The sequence below is a fragment of the Scardinius erythrophthalmus genome, assembly GCF_964197995.2.
Source record: "Scardinius erythrophthalmus genome assembly, chromosome: 1".
Lineage (NCBI taxonomy): Eukaryota > Metazoa > Chordata > Actinopteri > Cypriniformes > Leuciscidae > Scardinius > Scardinius erythrophthalmus.
In genome coordinates this window covers 32,525,928-32,546,824 of record NC_138221.1, presented here as the reverse complement: position 1 = coordinate 32,546,824, position 20,897 = coordinate 32,525,928, and the positions used below count along the sequence as shown (strand labels likewise).

The 20,897-nt window shown below is 35.1% G+C and overlaps 3 protein-coding genes across 5 annotated transcripts; 2 read left to right on the top strand and 1 right to left on the bottom strand.

Moving 5' to 3' along the window:
* Positions 1-2,770: 2,770 nt before the first annotated feature.
* On the top strand, positions 2,771-12,556 carry cnn1b (calponin 1, basic, smooth muscle, b). Its single transcript, XM_081374184.1, has 7 exons — positions 2,771-2,954; positions 7,139-7,260; positions 7,691-7,757; positions 8,052-8,189; positions 8,530-8,646; positions 10,053-10,199; positions 10,873-12,556. The coding sequence occupies exons 1-7, from the start codon at positions 2,895-2,897 to the stop codon at positions 11,110-11,112; spliced, it is 891 nt and encodes a 296-aa protein (XP_081230310.1). The 5' UTR covers positions 2,771-2,894; the 3' UTR covers positions 11,113-12,556.
* A 61-nt stretch (positions 12,557-12,617) lies between these two features.
* On the top strand, positions 12,618-20,385 carry tmem205 (transmembrane protein 205). Of its 3 annotated transcripts, none has more exons than XM_081374195.1 (4): positions 12,618-12,736; positions 18,044-18,159; positions 18,253-18,416; positions 18,496-20,342. In XM_081374195.1, exons 1-4 carry the CDS (start codon positions 12,708-12,710, stop codon positions 18,796-18,798), a joined length of 612 nt encoding a protein of 203 aa, XP_081230321.1. In that variant the 5' UTR covers positions 12,618-12,707; the 3' UTR covers positions 18,799-20,342. The 3 variants fall into 3 exon arrangements, with proteins under 3 accessions (XP_081230321.1, XP_081230323.1, XP_081230322.1); XM_081374197.1 differs by lacking the exon at positions 12,618-12,736 and adding an exon at positions 16,566-16,631 and having other exon boundaries at positions 18,496-20,336; XM_081374196.1 differs by lacking the exon at positions 12,618-12,736 and adding an exon at positions 17,219-17,401 and having other exon boundaries at positions 18,496-20,385.
* On the bottom strand, positions 14,036-16,406 carry elof1 (elongation factor 1). Its single transcript, XM_081374241.1, has 4 exons — positions 16,296-16,406; positions 15,614-15,740; positions 15,441-15,511; positions 14,036-15,331 (listed from the first exon to the last, which is right to left on the bottom strand). Exons 2-4 carry the CDS (start codon positions 15,727-15,729, stop codon positions 15,267-15,269), a joined length of 252 nt encoding a protein of 83 aa, XP_081230367.1. The 5' UTR covers positions 15,730-15,740; positions 16,296-16,406; the 3' UTR covers positions 14,036-15,266.
* Positions 20,386-20,897: the final 512 nt, after the last annotated feature.

The window sequence follows — 20,897 nt, the reverse complement described above, 5'->3', positions numbered from 1 at the left end:
TTGAAAATATTTCAAGAAACCACCTAGCAACCCACTTTCCTTTTCCAGTTTGAAACTTGCCTTGCTTTGTGTGTTTATTTGCTTATCTTTGCTAAAGCTGTTTTACAGACCAGTGACCGACTCGCACCTCACACTGACATCCTCATTGGTAAGTTATAGGGATGTACAGTGAAAAAAACACTTTAACACAGAACAGATCTCCAGAGCATCTAAGAATGGATACAGCTAGTTAAATGATGCCAGCGTTACAATGAGTCATTTGGACTCATTTATGGCGTACTTGCTGAACTCCAAGTGAAAGTGAAGTCCTCTCATTTCACTGCACAGCGTGAAACACCTCGTCTCGACCCTCATAGCAGGGTGATAGTCTGCCTCAGTTATGACCAAATAAAGCGTCCAAATTCCTCCCCTGCTCTTTTTCAACCTCTAGAATGTTTACAAGAACGCTGGATCAGGCTTTCACCGAATGACTCTCGCTGGGACCCGGCTACTGTATCAGAGCATCACAGACCCGCTTTTAGAGAACTTATGATGTCAGTGGTTTTACCCTGGTGATTGTCAAGGAGACAAATTTTATCATCCAAATGTTAAAGCGTCGTTTAGTGGATAAAATATACTTTTTGAAGGTTAGACTTTCACTATTATAAAAAGAAAGCATGTTTTAAGTAAGCAATTGACTATGGGTCGCTGAACTATTAGAAAATTAATGCACACCTGAGCTGGTAATGCCGTTACATTATTTTTCAATAATTCAACGGCCTGGAGTCAAATATTCCACTTAAACTACGACACACCTCGAAACATTGTTCAGATGATGTATTTCAAGACATTTGTCAGATTTTTGTCCTCATAATAGGTCTAGTTTTTAGGACTAATTTCTTACGGATCTAATCCCAATTTGCTAATTCCAAAATGTAATTTTAGAGCTAGTAACAAAATCTTGAGCCACTGATAGCTGTGTGAATTACCTGTGCATCTCTGAAAGGTGTTCAGCAACAACGTCTCTACCAGCGAAACTGTAAGTTTATCTGTTCCAAGAACAGTGCCGTTATTACTGTACCTCGCTGGTGAGAAATGGCATGTAGCTTTTAAGTTATTAAACTATTTTCAGAGCAGCGCTGATGACACGTTATATATTGGTGTGAATGCAATGATTTTCTTAGTGTCTCTGTGCATGGATGACGCAGACGATGAGCTGATTTTCCTTTTTCACTGCACTACGTTATTCTGATACAGATGACAAACCATAGGAATGTGGGGCCAGGAGTGTGTCGTCCAGGCAGAGAGAATAAGCTGGTAAAACATCCTGATCATCCACAGCAAAGCACAATGTTCAGCAGAACTGTGATGTAATTATGGCACTATAGGCACTGAGGTCCAACAATGAAACAGTCATCATGATGTCATGAATGATGTTTTACACTTTATAGTACCTGTTTTAATGTCATTTTACCATTTACAGTTATGTTCTATGGTATTTTCAGTTTTGAAATCAAGTGTACCCTCATTATTTTAAACTAGTCCATCCGTGAAAAGAGTAAATATGTCATTCAGAGGCTTAATCAGATACTCTTAAGTGCTCAGTCAAACAAATTCAAGCACAACCTTCTAGAATGTTTCTTAAGATGAAAGTGCTCATGTATTTGTACTATAACGATCTAATCTGAAAGGACTGCTCTGAATTATTGTGTTAACATTTACAAAGGTGGAATACAGTGCTCTTGATCCATCACTGTAATCCATGGCTTATCTGACTCCAAGCTTACTAACTCCTGAAATATGGCCAATTAAGATGTTCATGTCCAAAACTCTTTGGGATACACAGAATGATCAATGTTAAGTTTGCCCGACTACTGATTAAAAACATATCAGTCCCTCATAATGAAAATGACACAATAACTTTTAGTCATGATAACAAAAATCATTATAAAAAATACAGTATATATGCCATGCAGTCATTTTATTAGAAATAAAACGTATTATAAGCATATAACATATTTAGAAATGTATTATATACTGTATATATTCAGTATATATGTGTGCTTAGTTTAAATATATATATATAAATGTATATATTTAGGCTTTAATGTATATATAAGTGTGTGTGTGTATATATATATATATATATATATATATATATATATAGTAGTCAACATTTGAAGTGGATCAATAAAGTCCTAAAGACAAGAACGGGTATTGTTCAAAATTCATGTATAATTTTGATGAAAGGTTTTGACCCTCTTCAAATGTTGACTACTGTGCATTTATATAATGTATGTATATGTGTTTGTATATATTAATTGTATGTATTCAGGACACTAAAAGTCAAAATAAGATGCCTATATTCTATTTTATTGTAATTTCCATCACAGAATATTATCAGAGACAATACATCACTTGAAATATGAAGGAAATTCTGTTGAGGTGACAGGAATGAAAATATGAATTCATCATGTGGTAATATTCTTTATTGTAGGCTATGATTTAAAGGGCATTTTTGTTTCTTTTTTCCGATAGACATATTTGGTAGCCTACTGTGTTGGGGCAGAACTTGATGTCCCATGTAAAATCCAAAGCAAAACCAGCTGAGAAGCACTGAGCTACACAAATCAGGAGCATCCCTAATTCACTTCAAAGTGGAAAAAGTGACATCGGACGCGTTTAATGCCATGCCGGTGACATCATTTTTACAGAGCGGCGTGACGTCGCAATTGGACGTGGGCCCCGGCCAATCAGCGCTCGCTGCGCGCACGCACAGATGGGAAGAGTTTAAAAAAGATTGTGGAAAAGAAGATGTGGCCCAAACCTCCCCACATGATCGGACAGTTGGACTGGTGATCACAGGTCTAACATTAGCTATCGCCATCCTCTCGCCGAATCTGCTGAAAAGCACAATGTCAACTCACTTCAAGAGCGGACCTGCTTTCGGACTGTCTGCGGAGGTCAAGAGTAAGGTATGATCTGCTTTGATTGACAGCTGTCAGAGATGCGCAGGGGCACGTGCGCTACTCGAGTCAGCAGTTTACCGTGTCGTTTATTCTATATAGGAGGAAATTTAGGTGTTTTGATCTTTTAGGTGTTTTATGGGAGTTTTATGGGGATATAATCCAACTTAAAATTGCCCTAAACTCAAAACAAAAGGTTGAGGAGGAGGTTTTTAATAGTATACATTATTTATAAACAAGTACACTGTCAAAAAAGTTGCTGCCTTAAATTTTTAAGTACAATCAACTTGGATGTTTAAGTCATTTCAACTTAAATTACATTAAACTGACTTAAAAATGAGTTGAATCTTGTATAACTCATAAAAAACAGTTGAAAATTGCTTATTTTGGTGAGTTAAAGCAATGCAAAAACATATGTTGTTATAACTTATTATTCAGATCATTTTTACAGTGTAGCCTAGGCTAGATATATTTCAAAAAATCGTTTCAGTAACCAAAAACTTTAGAGTAGACTACAAGTTCGTAATAACAGAAGTCTGACAAGATCATATACAGTCATTTTCACTGTTTACATTGCACAGATATGAAATAAAGAAATATTGTTTTGTTTTAAATGCCTTAACGTTTAGAGACTCCGATATTGTACAATTAGCTCAATGGTCCTCAAATACTTTATAATATTTTCAAACTGAACATGGTCAGTATATAATATACATCTTGCCAATAATGTGCAATAAAAAGTGTGAAATGTAGTGACATAGTTATAAATGGATAACCATATAACGTCTACCTATATAGCTGAACTTTACTAATTTAGCAGAACTTTATGAAAGCATGGAAATATGATGTCCTTGTTGACATCTAGCACTCAATATGAAATGTCATGGGTTCAGATGCAAACTGTGGTTTAGTGATTTCAGTCATATTTGCACATTGTTCTAAAAGTTGCATCTATAAAATGACAAAAACATATGTGATTTCAATCATATTAGATTATTTGATAGTTGTGCTTGCGATATCATTCCTCGGTCATAGTTTTTGGTCTTGATCATATCTTTCTGTCCTGTTAGTGTCTTTGTTCACTCTTTAAAATAAAGGTTCTTTATTGGCATCGATGGTTCCATGAAGAACCTTTAACATCAGTGGATTTAATGCACAAAGGGTTCTTTAGATTATTAAAATGTTCTTCACACTAAGAAAAAAATGGTTCTTTTAAGAACTGTGCGATGAAAGGTTCTTTTGGGAATCCAAAATGGTTCTTCGCTATGAAACCCCCCTTTGGGAACTTTTAAGAGTGTTTGGCATCAGAAGGGACATTTAATTGATTCCTCTGTCAAACTTCTGCCACATTTCTTCCCATCATAGTCTCAGCGCTCCAGAAAAACTTAAAACATAAATGCTTTCTGGCTCTAGCTGTCATTGATCTCCTGAGAACAGAAGTCGTAACAGCACCACATTCTCTGCTGTAATGCTGCACAGTTTCAGGTGTCAAACTATAGACTTCGCATGTCATTGGTATTATGTCAGATGTGTCTTCCTCAGCACTATTGGTATGTGGCTTTCCGTCCCCATATAAGGAAGAGTTGTGTTCACTCACAATATCTGAGAAGAGGAGCATGTTGTAAACAGTTTAGAATAAGGAGGAGCATTGTTGAAAAATCATCTCTGCGAGCCTCAACGAACCATTAGTCTTTTCAGACAGGCCTGCTCTTTATAGAAATGACAGAAACTCCAAAAAAAATTCCAAAAGGCCAGTAATTCCATGTATGTTAAAGGTTCTTTATGGAACACTGTAAAAAAAAAAATCTGTTAAATTTACAGTAAAAAAACAGCAGCTGTGGTTAGCAGATATTTACTGTAAAAAATATGATCGCAACATGTTAGGTTTTACCGACTTAACTTATATTTACATTATAAAAACATCTTTCGCTATCTGATATGATGTTAATTTACCGACATATTGAAGTACTAATAGGTTGTACCATTGTAATACACTGACAACCACCAATCACAGTGGTGATGAGTCACATGATGAATCAAAGCTTATCACAAGTAACTTTTCCACAAGTTGAGACTGTTATTACTAATATTTAGAAGCTGCACAGTGTCATTCACATAAACACCATCATGGTAACACACATAAAAGTTAAAAAATGCAATAAACATTCATTTAACAACATTACATCTAACATAAAATATAACTGATTAGAAAAAAAATAAGAAAAACTAGGAAGAAATTATAATTATTTTAACAAAAATACATCAAATGAGAAGTGTCATGCAGGGAATTGTGGGAATTTATGTTTTTTCACTGTAAATTATACAATGATTTGTTCTTTTTCCTGTCCAAAAACGGTACATTTTACTGTATTTTACTGTTACGGTAAGATCTATCACAGTTATTCACCGTATATAATATGGAAACTTTCTGTTAACCAATTAACAGTTTTTTACCGTAGCATTTTTAACAGTCTTTTACTGTTAAAACCACGATAATTTTTTACAGTGAGCTTTATTTTTGAGTGTACTCAAAGTTAGGAATCTTATACAATGTAACTGCTAAAAATAAATGTCAATGTACAACATGCAGGTATTTCTAATATAACCAAGGGTATAAAGGAATGTTATCCTGGCCGTCTGTGACAGAATTCCTGCTGCTGCTGCAAAAAAAAAAAATCCAATCTTGGCCTGGCCTCTGTAGAGTTAGACTGAGGTCTGTTCCAGATGTCCAGAATGAGAGAAAAACAATAAATCAAGCCCTCAGCAGAATTCCTTGGATGGTTATGTGTGCTGTCGGCCTTGGCGTCCTTTTATCGGACACATTTAGCATGTGTTAAGTATGTCACTTCACACGAGACGTGCAGGCAGGAGCGGGAAGAAGCCGTAGGGATGAAGAAACAATCAGAACGGAGACACAGACACACAGCTGTGAGTCTGTGACAGAGAGAGATGGCCAACAATAACACTGATTTAAAGTTACAGCGTTTGTTTGGTTTCCACACCAGCACACCAAACTTGGGAGAAACAGCTCTCTCAGATCTCTCTCGCTCTGTCTCTCTTCCTTTTTTCTTTCTTGTTCTTCCTTTATTAGAACTACTTCAGAAGTGAAAGACTATCTATTGCGTAGCAGTAGAGAGTAAATATTTTTCCACTTCTGACTGCAGTACAACGAAGGAGACGATCCGAGTTTTTCCCAACCCTTATATCTTTTGTTTTCCTTTAAAACTCACTCGGCCTCAACCAAAATGCTTTATTTAAAGAGTTCCATCTGTCTGATAAATTGAGATAAAGTGGAATATTATATACATCCAATAAGTTATTGAGTTTTTTTGGAAGTAACATCGTTCATCTTTTTTAATTAACATCGAGATTTAAATTTGAAATGTATACTGTACACTACTACTGTAACAAACTACTGTTCAAATGTTTGGGGTCATTAAGAGTTTTTTTTAATACTTTATTCAGAAGGGATGCATTCAATTGATCAATACTGACAGTAACAACTTTTACATTGTTACAAAATATTTATATTTTAAATAAATGCTGTTCATCATAGAGTTCTGAAAAAATGTATCACGGTTTCCACAAAAATATTAAGCAATATTAAACTGTTTTTTAACATTGATAATACAAATAAATGTTTTTTGCGCATCAAATCAGATCATATTCGAATGAGTTCTGGAGGATCATGTGACACTGAAGACTGGAGTAATGATGCTGAAAATTCAGCTTTGATCACAGGAATAAATTACATTTAACAATATATTCATATAGAAAAAACTGTTTTTCTCGTTAGTACCGGTAATATTTCACAATAATACGTTTTTTTTTTACTGTTTTAATAAAATAAATGCTGCTTTGGTGATCAGAAGAGACTTTTTTCAAAACCATTAAAAAAATCTTAAAGACCCCAAACAGTAGTGTATGTATATGTAAAAAAGGTGTAATATTTAAGTGTTTGTTTTATATATATATATATATATATATATATATATATATATATATATATATATATATATATATATATATATAATTTTTTTTTTTTTTTTTTTTACTGTTTCATTTAAACTAGTCATGCAGTGTGACAAATGAATTAAAATCTGCATGTGTATTAATTGTTAAAGAATTGCTGTAGAGTATGTAAATATTGTAAACTAGATGTGTGTAGTGATGCTTTGACCTTTGACCTGCAGCTGGCCCACAAGTATGACCCCCAAAAGGAGGAGGAGCTAAGAATGTGGATCAGTGAGGTCACAGGCCGCAAACTCCCAGATAACTTCATGGAGGGATTGAAAGATGGAGTTATCCTCTGCGAGTGAGTGATTCCTCAAACTATCTCAAGATCTGAAGATCAAAAATCATTAGTTACTTACTTAGGGCCCGCTTACACGACACCGTTCTAACAGAAAACACTTAACGCGCTCCGGCCCGCTCATTCGCACAACAACAGTGCCTGGTGGCTCGAGAACGCAACCTTGAAATAGGTTCCAAGGTGCAAGCATTGAAAATTTTCGAAAATCGTTATCATCTCCGTGCAAACCTCAAAAACATGGATCTGTGAAATATATATAAAAGGAACAAAATGAGCCTAGATATTTCTGTATACAGAAAATAGATAGGATGGATGGATGGATGGATAGACAGACAGATAGATAACTGCCTATATATATATAATAAACATGTTTTAATTTCTAATCAGTCTTTTTTCTCTCTCTCTCTTATTCATATTCATTATTTATGAGCAGGCTTATCAATATCCTTCAGCCTGGTTCTGTACGAAAGATCAACAACTCTCCTCAAAACTGGCATCAGGTGAGCAAGAATATCACTTTCTCAAGCATATTTCTGGCTGTTTCAGTTCAGGTCTGTTCTGCACATGAAATCCAGGGAAATGCTTCCAAATGGAACATGTTATGTACAGTAACAGTATTCTTGGAAGTTCTGTGCAAAATAGAATGCTTGTGTCATTCATAAAATCTAATAATCTTCTGTTCCAAATATAAACAGGGTTTCTTGTTACTTTGGAATCAGTTGTGCGTACTTTTAGATTCTGGACAAATCACAGAGAATGTCACTTTCTTCCTGGTTTGGCCTTGTTTGTTGCAGCTGGAAAATATCGGTAATTTTGTCCGAGCCATTCAAGATTACGGAATGAGGCCAGATGATATATTTGAGGCCAACGACCTGTTTGAGAACGCCAACCACACTCAGGTCCAGAACACACTTATTACACTGGGTGGCATGGTGAGTCACACACTAATACAGAATTGATAAAGACTAGACTTCTGTCAGGTTTTCACTTTTTATAGTAAGGAGAATTATAGTTCACAGTGAGGAGAATCATATGGGAGTATTTAGCAGAGTGATTAACATCAAAAATGTGTTATTTCAGCTGGATGTTCAGTTTTTTTTTTTCTGCAAACCAACGATCAAACAAACACCAAACAAGGAATCTCTCTTTTGTGTGGTCAAATTATACTAAGTTATTTGTGCTTGTTAGTTTTACATAACACCATGTACTTTCAATTTCTAAAAGTAAGATTTCTTTAGTATTTACTTTATTTATCATAATTTTGAAATGCAGGCGAAATCTAAAGGCTTCCATTCTAAATGTGACATTGGAGTGAAATACGCAGAGAAACATCAGCGCAGATTTGCTCCGGAGAAACTAAAGGAGGGACGCAACATTATCGGTCTGCAGGTCAGTGCTGTTCATCAGAAATGATATAGATTTTACCTCTATAATAAAAGAAACTTGCATGCATTGAATTTTTTTTTTTTGCAAATTGAAAGAATTATCAAATTAAATTCAGTGGTAGACATTATATATAATCATATCAATATAAAAATAATTCATTTTTTATACCATTCAAATGTTTGGGGTCAGGATGTTTTTTTTTTAAGAAATTAATTATAAATAATTAAATTAATATAAATTATCCGTTATTCAGCAAGGAGACAGTAAATTGATCAGAAGTGACCGTAAAGACTTATTTTTAGCGGTATTATATTGTTATTATTGTATTAGCGGCTTATATTGTTTCACAATATTACTGTTTTTATTTTTGATCAAATAAATGCAGCCTTGGTGAGCATAAGAGACTTCTTTAAAAAACATTTAAAATACCTTACTGACCCCAAACTCTTGAACAGTAGTGTATATGGTATACTGTAAGACCAGTGTTGGGGAAAGATACTTAAAAAAAGTAGAAAAGTAATGCGTTACAACATTGTGTTACTCCCTAAAAAGTAACAAACTGCGATAGTTACTTTTTATAGAAACTAATGTGTTACATTACTTTTGCATTACTTTTTCTCACCTGGGCTAGGCTTGCTTCATTGTTTTTTAATAGCAAAACAAAAAACAAACACAAAAGTTCTATTTTTAGCAAATGTAAAGGTCCTTTACCATAAAAAATGCAAATGCAAAAGGAAATGCAAATTGACTTCTGTACAGTAGAGGGCGCCACTCAAACAAACCTTTCAGCTGTGCTGCCATTCTGGATAGCAGAAGAATAGGACCAGGAGAAGAAAGTTCAACACTCTTACTTCAACAATAAAAAAATATATATATAAAAAAAGAAACACAAATATGATGTTTATCTAAAGTAATTTTTGCATATTAGTATGGCTGAATTGGATAATCGAAGGTTCGCAGCAAAGACATTGGTTAATAAAGAGATTAAATGCATAAAGTATACATTATTTGTATTATTTAACACTTAATTATTGCAGGTTTGCATTTCACTGTTTTTATTCATTTTGAGGAATACTGCAAGATATTCAAGATGCGTAAATGCCTGCTCATATTTAGTCTAGAACTACAATGTTCATGTCCACACACAGCGCACACAACGCCTCTTCACTTACTCCCGATTTCTCTCAACATGGGGACAGGAGATCTGTCAGTCAATGGGAAAACAAAGTAACTTGCATTACTTATTTGAAAAGTAAACTTAGATATTTTGTTGTAAATTAGTGAAGTAATGTGTTACTTTACTAGTTACTTGAAAAAGGTAATCCGATTACAAGTGATTTGCGTTACTCGTAATGCATTACCCCCAACACTGACATCCTTTATCTATATATTCTTCTTAACATTATCAGATGGGCACCAATAAGTTTGCCAGTCAAAAGGGCATGACATCTTATGGCACACGGCGTCACCTCTACGACCCTAAGACAGGTATGGAAAATCCTCTGGACCAATCAACAATCAGCCTCCAGATGGGCACCAACAAGGGAGCCAGTCAGGTACTCAAACATTTTTTCACAGTTTTCTAAACAAGCTCTTATTCCTTCCTACTAGGGGTGCAGCAGTATATCGCGTCACAATATATCGCAATACAAAAATGCATCAATATGTATCGTGGATGGTGACAATATGTATTGTGTATAATTCAAATGAAAATGAAAAGTTTACAGAGTTTTAGTGTTAGCACTACATTAAACTACTATATATAATTTTGAATATAATGTATAATGCAATGTGGGAATATATGTGGGTCCTGATAATGCCAAACGTTTTAAGTTACCAGTTAAAAGTGGCCTACATTATTTTAAATATATATATATTTTATATATATTCGTCTAAAATAATTCTGTATTTTCAGTTTCAGAATGATGAATATTTTTATTCTGGTGTCACTATTGTCCTGTGCATTGGGTTATCAGCACCAAGTCCAAGCCTATTCATTTACACCCACACTGTAAAACCAAATTTAGCATTTTAATCAACTGTAATTTTTTTGTTAACCTTTTACCATATGTCTTGGAGTATCGCAATAATATCATATCGTGAGTTCAATATCGTGATATGTATCGAATCGTGACATGAGGGTATCGTTACACCCCTACTTTCTACTATTCATAAATTGCCCACATACCCAAGATGTGGCTCAGTTCTTTTCCCTTTGTTCTTCCACAGGCCGGCATGACGGCCCCGGGCACCAAGCGCCAGATCTTCGATAAGAAGCTGGACATGGAGATGTGCGACACCTCAACCGTCTCACTGCAGATGGGCACCAACAAGGTGGCGTCCCAGACGGGCATGACGGTGTACGGTCTGCCACGTCAGGTGTACGACAGCAAGTACTGCTCCAGCCCCGACGACCACATCAACAACGGGCAGGACTCAGAGATGGACGGATATCAGTATTCCGACTAGGAGGACGAACAGACAGCCGCCAGCACGCTGCTTTTGTAAACCTTCACCAGCACTATTTTTGATATTCCAAATTCATGTCGACCAGTAGGACCAGCTTGACCTCTGACATCACAGCCACCGATCACAGCTGAGAGCTTCAGTGACTGATCGTGCGTAGAAAACAAAACTAGGAGGAATTTCTTCGCTTTTTGTTTTTTAGGACACAGGCTTTTCCTGCTTCTCACTAGTCGTTTTTTGTTTGTTTGTTTTTTAGATTTTTTTTTATTTTATTACTTTTTTGAGTGTGCCATTCTTCCATCACCTGCATGACCCAATTGTCTTTATATATGAAAAAAAATAATGCAGATGATAAATATGAAGATATTATTTATGATGCCTCATAGTTAAATATGCACTACTGTTCAAACTTTGGAATCATTTAGGTTTTCGTTTGGTTCTGAAAGAAGTCTCTTATGCTCAACAAGGCTGCTTTTTTTTAATGAAAAATACAGTAAAAATAGTCAATATTGTGAAATACTATTAGAGGTTTTTTTTATGTAATTTATTCCTGTGATCAAATCTAAATCAGCATTATTACTCCAGTCTTCAGTGTCACATGATCCTTCAGAAATCATTCTAATATTATGATTATGCTGATAATATTTCACAATAGTACAGATTTTACTGTATTTTTTCATCAAATAAATGCAGCCTTGTTGAGCAGAAAGAAAATCTTTTGAACGGTAGTAGTTCAGTGGATTGCTCTTACATTTTAAAATGTTCCATGGTGCTCTTTTGATTGGATGGAGGAAGAGGAAATCTACCATACGCCATATATATATATGCCAAATATGCCATACTACTGCTTAAATCAGATGTTTCCTAAAGAAACCCACATGAACTACTGCATCAATTAAGCATTTTACTAATGTCAAAAACTAATGCTCATTTAGCATAGTTGTTTGAAAAGGTGTAAATTGAATATATTCAATTTTTTGTGAATTTATCTTTACTTCATAAGACAATTTAAACAAGTAGGACACATTCTGGAACAGCATCCCTATCAAACAACCATAGGACAGACAAAAAATGCTGGGTTGTTTCAACCCATGTTTGGGTCAAATATGGACAAACCCAATCGTTGCTGGTTTAAAATGTAAAATTACTTTTTAAATTTAAATTGAAACAACCCTGCATTTTTTAGAGAGAACCAATAATTACACTTTAAATCCGAACCAATAATGCCCTTTAAATCAGAGGTTGGTTGGTAATACCATACCGTGTTCATAATCTGCCTGCAGTTTTCAAGTAATTCTGAATGTGTTGACTAGCTGGTTCAGATGCGTTTAATAGGGAGGTTTCAGGAGTTTCAGAGCTTTGCCCTCCCAGGGGTGTCCAATCCTGCTCTTGGAGGGTCACTGTCCCGCAGAGTTCAGCTCCAATCCTAATCAAACAAATCTGAACCAGATAATCAAAGTCTTACTAGACATACTGGAAACTTCCAGGCTGGTGTGTTGAGGCTAAAGTTGGAGCTAAACTCTGCAGGACAGTGTTTGGACACCCCCTGCCCTAAACGCAGATTCACTGACAGGAACGTTATTCAGGGACTAAGATGGATGTTGATCCAGGAGCATGTCTTGCTGAGGTAACCACATTAAGCTTCTTGATTCAAAGTTAGCACTGCTAAGAAAACTGTGAGGAAACTTACTTTAAAGTCCCCCTGTAGTCAATAATTGTATCCCTTAAAACTCATCTTTGATCACCAAAATGACATATTTAAACGTTTTTCCTTGAAAAATAAAAAATGCCTTCATACCTTAAAATAGCTTGAATGTAACGCTACACCCTTGCCTTATTTAGTATACGCGGTTCTATGTATATGCTAATGAGCCCCGCCTCCACTCACTCACAGCAGCTCAGAGATCCACTCGTTGATCTGATTGGTTACGAGCAATGGTGTTGACTCATGAATTTACACAGGGTTTGTGTTAAAGCATTTTAAAAAACACCGCAGACATATAAACAACATATAAAGCTCGATTTTCACCACAGGGGGACTTTAATCTTAAAGTACAGCTAGCAATTATAATTGGAAATTTAATGTATAAAGTGAATGAAGTAAAAAGTATATGTCTTTCATAGTTTAGAATAGCATATCCCCAGGCTAAAGATTGGAAGTGTAATTGTTAATATATCTTAATAATTAAGCTAATATAATGACTGTTTATTGGGAGGATTTGGGGCAAAAATATTTCTAAACATATTTTTTATTCAGTTTATCCGTTACAAAAGTAAATAGACAGAGCGAATTGACAAATAGAGAACAAACTACTGTCAAAGAGGGCTGTTGAAAAGCAGTTTTTGATTACCAAAGCATACTGTGAAAAATCATGTGAACCAAATGAACCAGAATTCTTTAAATTGCACTTTTGAAAGGAATGACTGTCACTCCCAGAGGCTCTATGCTCTAATGCAAAATTATTCAATAAACTTGCATATGGATATTCAAGCGTGACTGTTCTTCAGCCTGTCGAACCTGACACTCAATGATCAAAGCGACCAATCATGTGAGAGGCATTATATTTATGCAAAATTAACTCGATATAAGATGTTTGTGAGACCATTCTATATACGAAATAATAACAATGTGCAGAGTTAATATATTTAGCTTATGAACGACTATAAATTGTTAAGACATGACTATATTTCTCCCTCATGACATTTTTAAACGTGTTACAGACTTTTATATATCAAAGCGTTGTGTGTTAAGGAATGTCGTTGTTTTGCATTTCTGCTGGAAACAGCAGAACACAAGAAGATCATAAAACAGTGAATCTTTATTTTGTTTCTCACAGAAGGTGATATAGCGTGTCCCTCTTGCATCAGTGCTTCAAATGTCTTTATTTATATGAGGCTTAGCAAGTGAAAAAAAAAACAAATAAATCACTATTTTCAAATAACTTGTCTTTATTTTCTATTTATATGAATACTTGATAAAAACTGAAATCTTTGTAACAGTACAGACATTACAATTTAGGATACGTGTACACAAAAACACTGTACTAAAAACGGAAAAGTTTTTCCTTTGCATTTTTTTCGCGTACAAACGACGTTGTCAAAACGATCCCGTTCACATATAGATCCGCGAGAACGAATAAAAATGCTGTATTATTCATGCCAGGCCAGTAGATGGCGACGTAACTTTATAAAGAAACAACACGCCTTTAGGCTGAACAAGTAATTCACATAACGTCACAATTTTCACAGATTCATGTTTTTGTAGTTTATACTATAGCGGTATATAGTTTTCAAAAACTTGCACTTTGAAACCAGTTTCCAAAAGTTTGCGTTTTCAGGCCACAAAACACCGCTGTTGTGTAAATGAATAACCAAAATGCATTAAAAAGTTTTTAGTTGAAAATTGCCTCTTAAATGAGGATATGTTTACACGAAAACAATGTACTAAAAACAGAAAGGTTTTTCTTTTTTCACTTTCAGACGACACCTTTGTCATAGTGATCCCCATTCAAACGGATCCATGAAAACGACTAAAAACACTGTATTATTCATTCCAGGCCAGTAGATGGCAATGTAACTTTGTAAAGAAACAACGCGCCGTAGGCCTAATCCACATGACCTCACCATTTTCATAGATTTGTGTTTCTGTAGTTTACACAGAGATGATAACAGTATCGTTTAAAAAAAAAAACCTTCCCCTTTGAAACCGTTTCCAAAAGTTTACGTTTTCAGGCCCCAAAACGCTGTTGTCATGTAAATGAACAGCCAAAAAGTTTTCCGTTTTTAGTTCTTAGGTGATTCAAAAACAACAGAAACAGACCACAGTTTTCCACAAGAGAGAATATGCAAGACATTTATTGACACTAAATGGTCTTATAAAACCTAAATTGTAACAACTAAAAGATTAGAAACTAATGAAAAGACAAATGGCTGAATTAAATGAATGACATCCCTTGCATTTTCTCAGCATTTCTGTAAAACTAAACAAAAGGGAAAAGGCTGGATTTTAAACCACGATCTCAATGTTTCCTGAACCTTCATCTGTGGCTATATTAAATCATTCTCAAGCAAAATCATTACAGTGAATCATTACATGGGGTTAAAAAAAAAAAACATAAAGCATAATTTGGTCGTCTGTGACATTTGACCCAGGAAAACTACTGATTGGCTGCTTCACAAGCGTCTATCCAATCACTGTACACGTCCACGGGCTCCGAGAGATCTGAGAGGGTGTTTAAGGACAAGAACAACATCACTTTAATAACATTCATCATCACACTCTTAATAATTCACATGCTCATGTCTTTTCAAACTGATTTTGAGAAGGATACAGGTTATTGGTGTCTGGAATTCTTCTAGACACACAGTACATGATATTATCCCCGTGTTTCGACTCCTTTCCCTGGAATGAAGCAAAATGGTTGTGTGTTAGAGATTGTTTTGTTCTATGCAAGTCTAAAGAGTATTCTTACTCTAGTATAAGAGTATTCTAGTATATTCTTACATCTTGACGTCACATGATTTCTCGTGGTTACAGAAGGGGCAGGTAAACTGGGTGTCCAGGTTTCCCGTCATCTTTTTCTTAGGAGGAGGTTTTCTCTTGGACTTTCTGCGTCCCATCTTGTCAAAAGCTTCATGGAGGGGAAATGATACATGTTGACAAGCACAAACAAAATTAGATCAATGATAGTTTTCATTTTAATGTTTATGAAACATGAAAGCGCTTGCTTGTGTCACATATGAACAATAAACAGAAGCAACAGCCTTGAGGTTTACAATAAACACAGATCATGATAACCTTCATGTAATGACATTCAGCATCTAAAAGTAATGTAAAATTAATCTGCATTCTTAATGGCAACATATTAAATCACGCTAACTCTCTCAACAGGTCTTAAAACTGCCCAAATGAGGAGACAAATAATATTCAAACTGGTGCATTTCTAGCTGGGATGTTTGTAATGTTTCTTGTGCTATTCGCATTTACAGTTTTGTGATATTTAGAGGTGCTCGAAGATCTCAAGAGTTTTAAGTAAGGCAACACATAACAGAAAAACAAACAAAACACAATCAGTAAACTGCAAATACAATGAAAACCCGAGCAAAACCATATGGGTAAAACTCCCGCGATATATACGAGCATTTAAATAAGACATTATGCCTTCGGTGAAAAACAAATCCCTCACCAAAACTGCGCTTAACGTCAGGCGACTCTCGCTCGGAGAACAACAGCACACACTGCCTGGGATAAACAAGGGATCCGGTTCACTTCCGCCCGGTCACAGAGTTCAGGAGCGGCTCAGACCTGAGCCCGGAGCGGAGCGCCCCCTACCGAGGGACACCGGAACTACAACATGACTCGACATTCAGAGCAAAAACAAACAACGCACAAATTCAATCTAATACATTGTGTGCGTTTTATGTGTGCATACTTATTATAGTTATTAATATGACCAAACAATTCTCTTTTATGCTCTTAAAATGAGGATCAGCTCTGACTCCATCCATTAAACACCAGAACGGTAACAAACTTCAACAATCTACAGTCTATAGCATTATCAAAAGCATATTTATTTATTATACTCTTATATATAAAAAATATGTGTTGTATGTTTAATTCATTTTATGTTTGACTTATTTTATATTAATAGATTGAGTTTGATGTTACCAAGCCATATTCCTTATACATCTCGATCAATAAACAAAACAAATATTTTTCATGTGTTTAGTATTATCAGTGTTGAAATTGTTGACTAATTTAAATAAAGCTGAAATAAAATGACACAAAATGATGAAAAAACTCAATTTAATTTTTTTTAAAGAAAATTCGATATGTTAACTTGGCATCTAAACTTAGCACAAACAAAAAGCACAATACAATTACTAAAGCTGAAAAACTTAAAGTATGAAAAATATTAATAAATATTATAGTATTAAAGAGTCAGTGTTATACTTATAACCCAAAGTTTTGATGATTTTATGTTAGTTATCTGTTAATTTGTCTCAATTTTGGGTGGGCATTAGAAAGACAAGCAGCTCCTTGCATCATGATTGGATGATATGCGTCCTCACATTTGAATAATAGAGCGTTATTGGATGAACTACGTCCATGTATTTGAAAAACAGAGCGATTGGATGATGTCGTTATGGAGGCGGGACTAACAAGTTAGGTGTGATAATAATCGAACAAACAGGAGCAACAGAAATCTTGACAAGACAAGACTGTATTACAGGTTTATTCGAAACGGAATAATATAGAAAGACCTGCATAAAAAGACAAAAAAAAAATCGGGTATGTATTTTTTTATGAATGGACATGATTTACCCTGAGAAGGAAATTGCTTCAGTGTTTCATGCTTGCGTAAGTAACAGAAATTTCGTGAACGACCATCACGGAAGTCTCGAAACGTGCTGTTGTCGTTCCTCTATTAACGGGACAGAAGGTAAACCGATGTGAATTTGGTGGATCCAAAAACACAAGCGATCAGGATCATCGCTAAGGTTAACAGGCTTAAAAAACTACAGGCTGTGTATTGCAATTGCATGTTGTTCTCATCTTATCAATATCAGTACAGCACAAAACTGCTCTTATCTATGGAGAACATTTTGACACGCTTTGAATGCATGCATGCAAGTGTAATATATATATATATATATATATATATATATATATATATATATATATATATATATATATATATATATATATTACACTTGCATGCATGCACATGATGTAGCCTACATTCAAAGTGTGTCAAAATGTTCTCCATAGATAAGAGCAGTTTTGTATACACACATATATGTATGTATATAAGTGTGTGTGTGTGTGTGTGTGTGTGTGTGTGTGAGAGAGAGAGAGAGAGAGAGAGAGAGAGAGAGAGAGAGACTGCATCTTTATGTGTGCTGATTATTGATTGATTGATTTTCACTTTAGTTTTCATAAGTTAATTATGGCTACTGAGGGAGACCCAACTGACTTTATGAAAGTGCTTCACCTCCTGGTGATTTCGTTCACCTGGGGAATGCAGGTGTGGGTGTCTTTCATAGCAGGTAAATTAATATACACAAGTATTAAGTTACTTTCAATTAATTATGCTGTCATAAAACATGCCATATGATCCTAATTCCATTTCTCACCCTCAGGTTTTGTGCTGTTCTCCCAGGTATCCATGCACACGTTCGGTCTCGTGCAAAGCAAGTTGTTCCCGTTTTATTTCTACTGTCTGCTGGGCGGTAACGCAGTCAATCTGTCCATATATGCCGTGTACCATCCCAGAGAACTGCTGGACTGGCACGAGGGCATACAGGTGACCCGTCAAAACTTTATGCATTCATTTTCCCCCACTATCATGCCTCTCTCACGCGCTCTTTTAATATTCCCTACAGATGAGTCTGTTCTTTGTGGCCGTGATCATGGCCGGTCTGAACGCACAGTGGTTCGGTCCGTCCGCCACAGAGAGCATGCTGGTCATGCAGGAGATCGAGAAGGAACATGGGCTGGGAGCTCAGGTGGGTATGAGCTCCAACAAGGAAGGATACGTCAAACTGCGTGAGCAGGACCCCAAATACAAGGAGCACAGATCCACCTTCTACCACTACCATGGTCTGTCGAACCTCTGTAACCTCATAGGCTTTTTCTCCACCACCATCAATCTCATTTACCTGGCCCTCCATTTGGGAACTATATGAGTATGAGAGAGTACAGACAGACAGATATTTTTAATGAATTATCCTGTGTCTGTTCGCTTTTATTTTGTCAAACTGTTTTGTATAACAATAATGCTTCTAGTTTTTATACAACAAGAGTGTTTAGTTTTCTTTAAGGTTAAAAGAAACAAATTCTGACCCAAAAGTGAATCGAGTGAAAAGGTGCCCAGTTGATTTTGCATTCACACTGTCTCTAAAAGTGGAGTCAAATCTCTTTTTAGTGCATTTTATTTTTGACTGGGTTTCAGTCTATTTTCCAGTCACATTAGAATATTATTATTTTAATTATAATGTATAATAATAAACTGAGTAGTAGGAAATTGAATTAAAATAATAATACTCTTCTGCCATAAGTTCTTCACTTTAAATGAAAGGCGGGCTAAAACCTTTAGCCTTCTTTTTTGCATTGAACTAAAGTGTGTTTGTGACAATTTTTATGTTACTATCAAGTTTTTTTTTATGCATTAACTAACAATGAGCAATACATTTGTTACATCATTTGTCAATCTTTGTTAACTTTAGTTAATAAAAATACAACTGTTCATTGTTAGTTTATGTCAGATCAGGTCTATTAAATATTAACAGATAAAACTTTTGATCTTAATAATGTATCACTAAATGTTAAAATTAACCGAGATTAATAAATGGTGTTAACTAATGTAATCAAATGTTAACAAATGAAATCTTATTGTAAAGTGTTACCCCCCAAAAAAAAGGCATAATTCTTGTGAACTGCTTTCAAAGTATATTTTTCGTTTTTTTTTATTTTTTTTATTTTTTATTATTATATAAAGATGCCCAGCCATATTAAATGATATTATTATGGATGTTCACAGTATTTCTCCCTACTTTAAAATGTTTCAAAGTGGGTAATTGCACTGAATCTTTTGTTTATAATAAACAGAATATCTATTTAAACACACTTCATTGATAATATAGCTGTTTATGATTGCTTAAAGAATGTGTTTTGGTCAAGTATGTACTATAATTCTTCTCTGTTTTTGCCTTCATGCTTCACAATGTGAACAATACTTGTATTTTCCCACTAGAGGGCTGTTTGGGGAAATGAGAGGACCAACCTTAGGATTGACAATCATAAAATGCTGTATATATATTGCTGTATTTGAATGACACTAAAATGGCAATTAAACTCTATGGAAAAACAAATGTACAGTAAATGAACCTTTGATCATCTTTGTAAACTTATTGTTTGAACAGCAAAGTCAATTTCCTGTTATGACGGTGGATATGGAAAAGAGAGCTGTTGAAGATGGATTTGGATTTGGCATATTCAAGCCTTTGCTGTGAAGATGTGTTGATTCTTTTTAATCTTTAGTTTTTAAAACCGTTTATTAATCATATTTTTACTTTTAATTTAAAAGTGTGTGTGTTTTTAGAAAGCCAACTGACAGAAATTGTTTTATTATTTGGATTGACCCTGAACAAACATCAATTCACTTGACAACTGCTGTATACATGTTTAGCTCAAGTTGAGTTTTTAAATAAAATAAAATGGATGTGGCTACAAATATGTGACATTCTGACGCTTACACAGTAAACGCTGGTTAGAATTGACAAAACAGACACTTGCAAAACATTAATGCTAATAAGACTTGGGTGACATAAACAATAAGGAAGAGATGCAAAGGATTTATTGAAGGATGCCATATATTCACAAAAACGTAATACTTTTGTGGGTAATTATGACTCAACCAGTGCCAAGGTGATATCAATGAAACTAGATTTGCATTTCATGAGTTAGGATTTGATATTAAAGGTGGTATCAGTGATTTCAGGCCCAAAAATATTTTTATCATATTCATCTAATCTTTCCTAACGATCCGCTAGCTGCCCGCCCCATAAGCATGCCGTCAAAAAAACGTGTATCTGTAGGCAGCCTAGGCTCTGAGGTCTGCACACAAAAACAAATGGTTTAGCCAAACACTCAAAACCAAAACAAATAGTGTTCCAACCAATCACCGACAGGGGGAGGGTGTTGTGAAGTTTTGAGCCAGCTTTTTCTTCAGCTCTGACTTCGTTTGCAGCCGTGCAGGAGCACAAAACCTCCCCCTGTCGGTGAT

What these genes read in the sequence shown, in the direction of transcription:
- cnn1b (XM_081374184.1), top strand. Translation starts at nt 2,895, where the DNA reads ATGTCAACTCACTTCAAGAGCGGACCTGCTTTCGGACTGTCTGCGGAG. An exon ending in TTATTACACTGGGTGGCATG is followed by an intron (nt 8,190 to 8,529) that starts GTGAGTCACACA and finishes TTTGAAATGCAG; the next exon opens with GCGAAATCTAAAGGCTTCCA. An exon ending in CCAACAAGGGAGCCAGTCAG is followed by an intron (nt 10,200 to 10,872) that starts GTACTCAAACAT and finishes GTTCTTCCACAG; the next exon opens with GCCGGCATGACGGCCCCGGG.
- tmem205 (XM_081374195.1), top strand. Translation starts at nt 12,708, where the DNA reads ATGTTGATCCAGGAGCATGTCTTGCTGAG. An exon ending in CAGGAGCATGTCTTGCTGAG is followed by an intron (nt 12,737 to 18,043) that starts GTAACCACATTA and finishes TTTTCACTTTAG; the next exon opens with TTTTCATAAGTTAATTATGG. An exon ending in GTGGGTGTCTTTCATAGCAG is followed by an intron (nt 18,160 to 18,252) that starts GTAAATTAATAT and finishes TCTCACCCTCAG; the next exon opens with GTTTTGTGCTGTTCTCCCAG.
- elof1 (XM_081374241.1), bottom strand. Translation starts at nt 15,729, where the DNA reads ATGGGACGCAGAAAGTCCAAGAGAAAACCTCCTCCTAAGAAAAAGATG. An exon ending in AAATCATGTGACGTCAAGAT is followed by an intron (nt 15,512 to 15,613) that starts GTAAGAATATAC and finishes GCTTCATTCCAG; the next exon opens with GGAAAGGAGTCGAAACACGG. An exon ending in ATTCCAGACACCAATAACCT is followed by an intron (nt 15,332 to 15,440) that starts GTATCCTTCTCA and finishes ACACCCTCTCAG; the next exon opens with ATCTCTCGGAGCCCGTGGAC.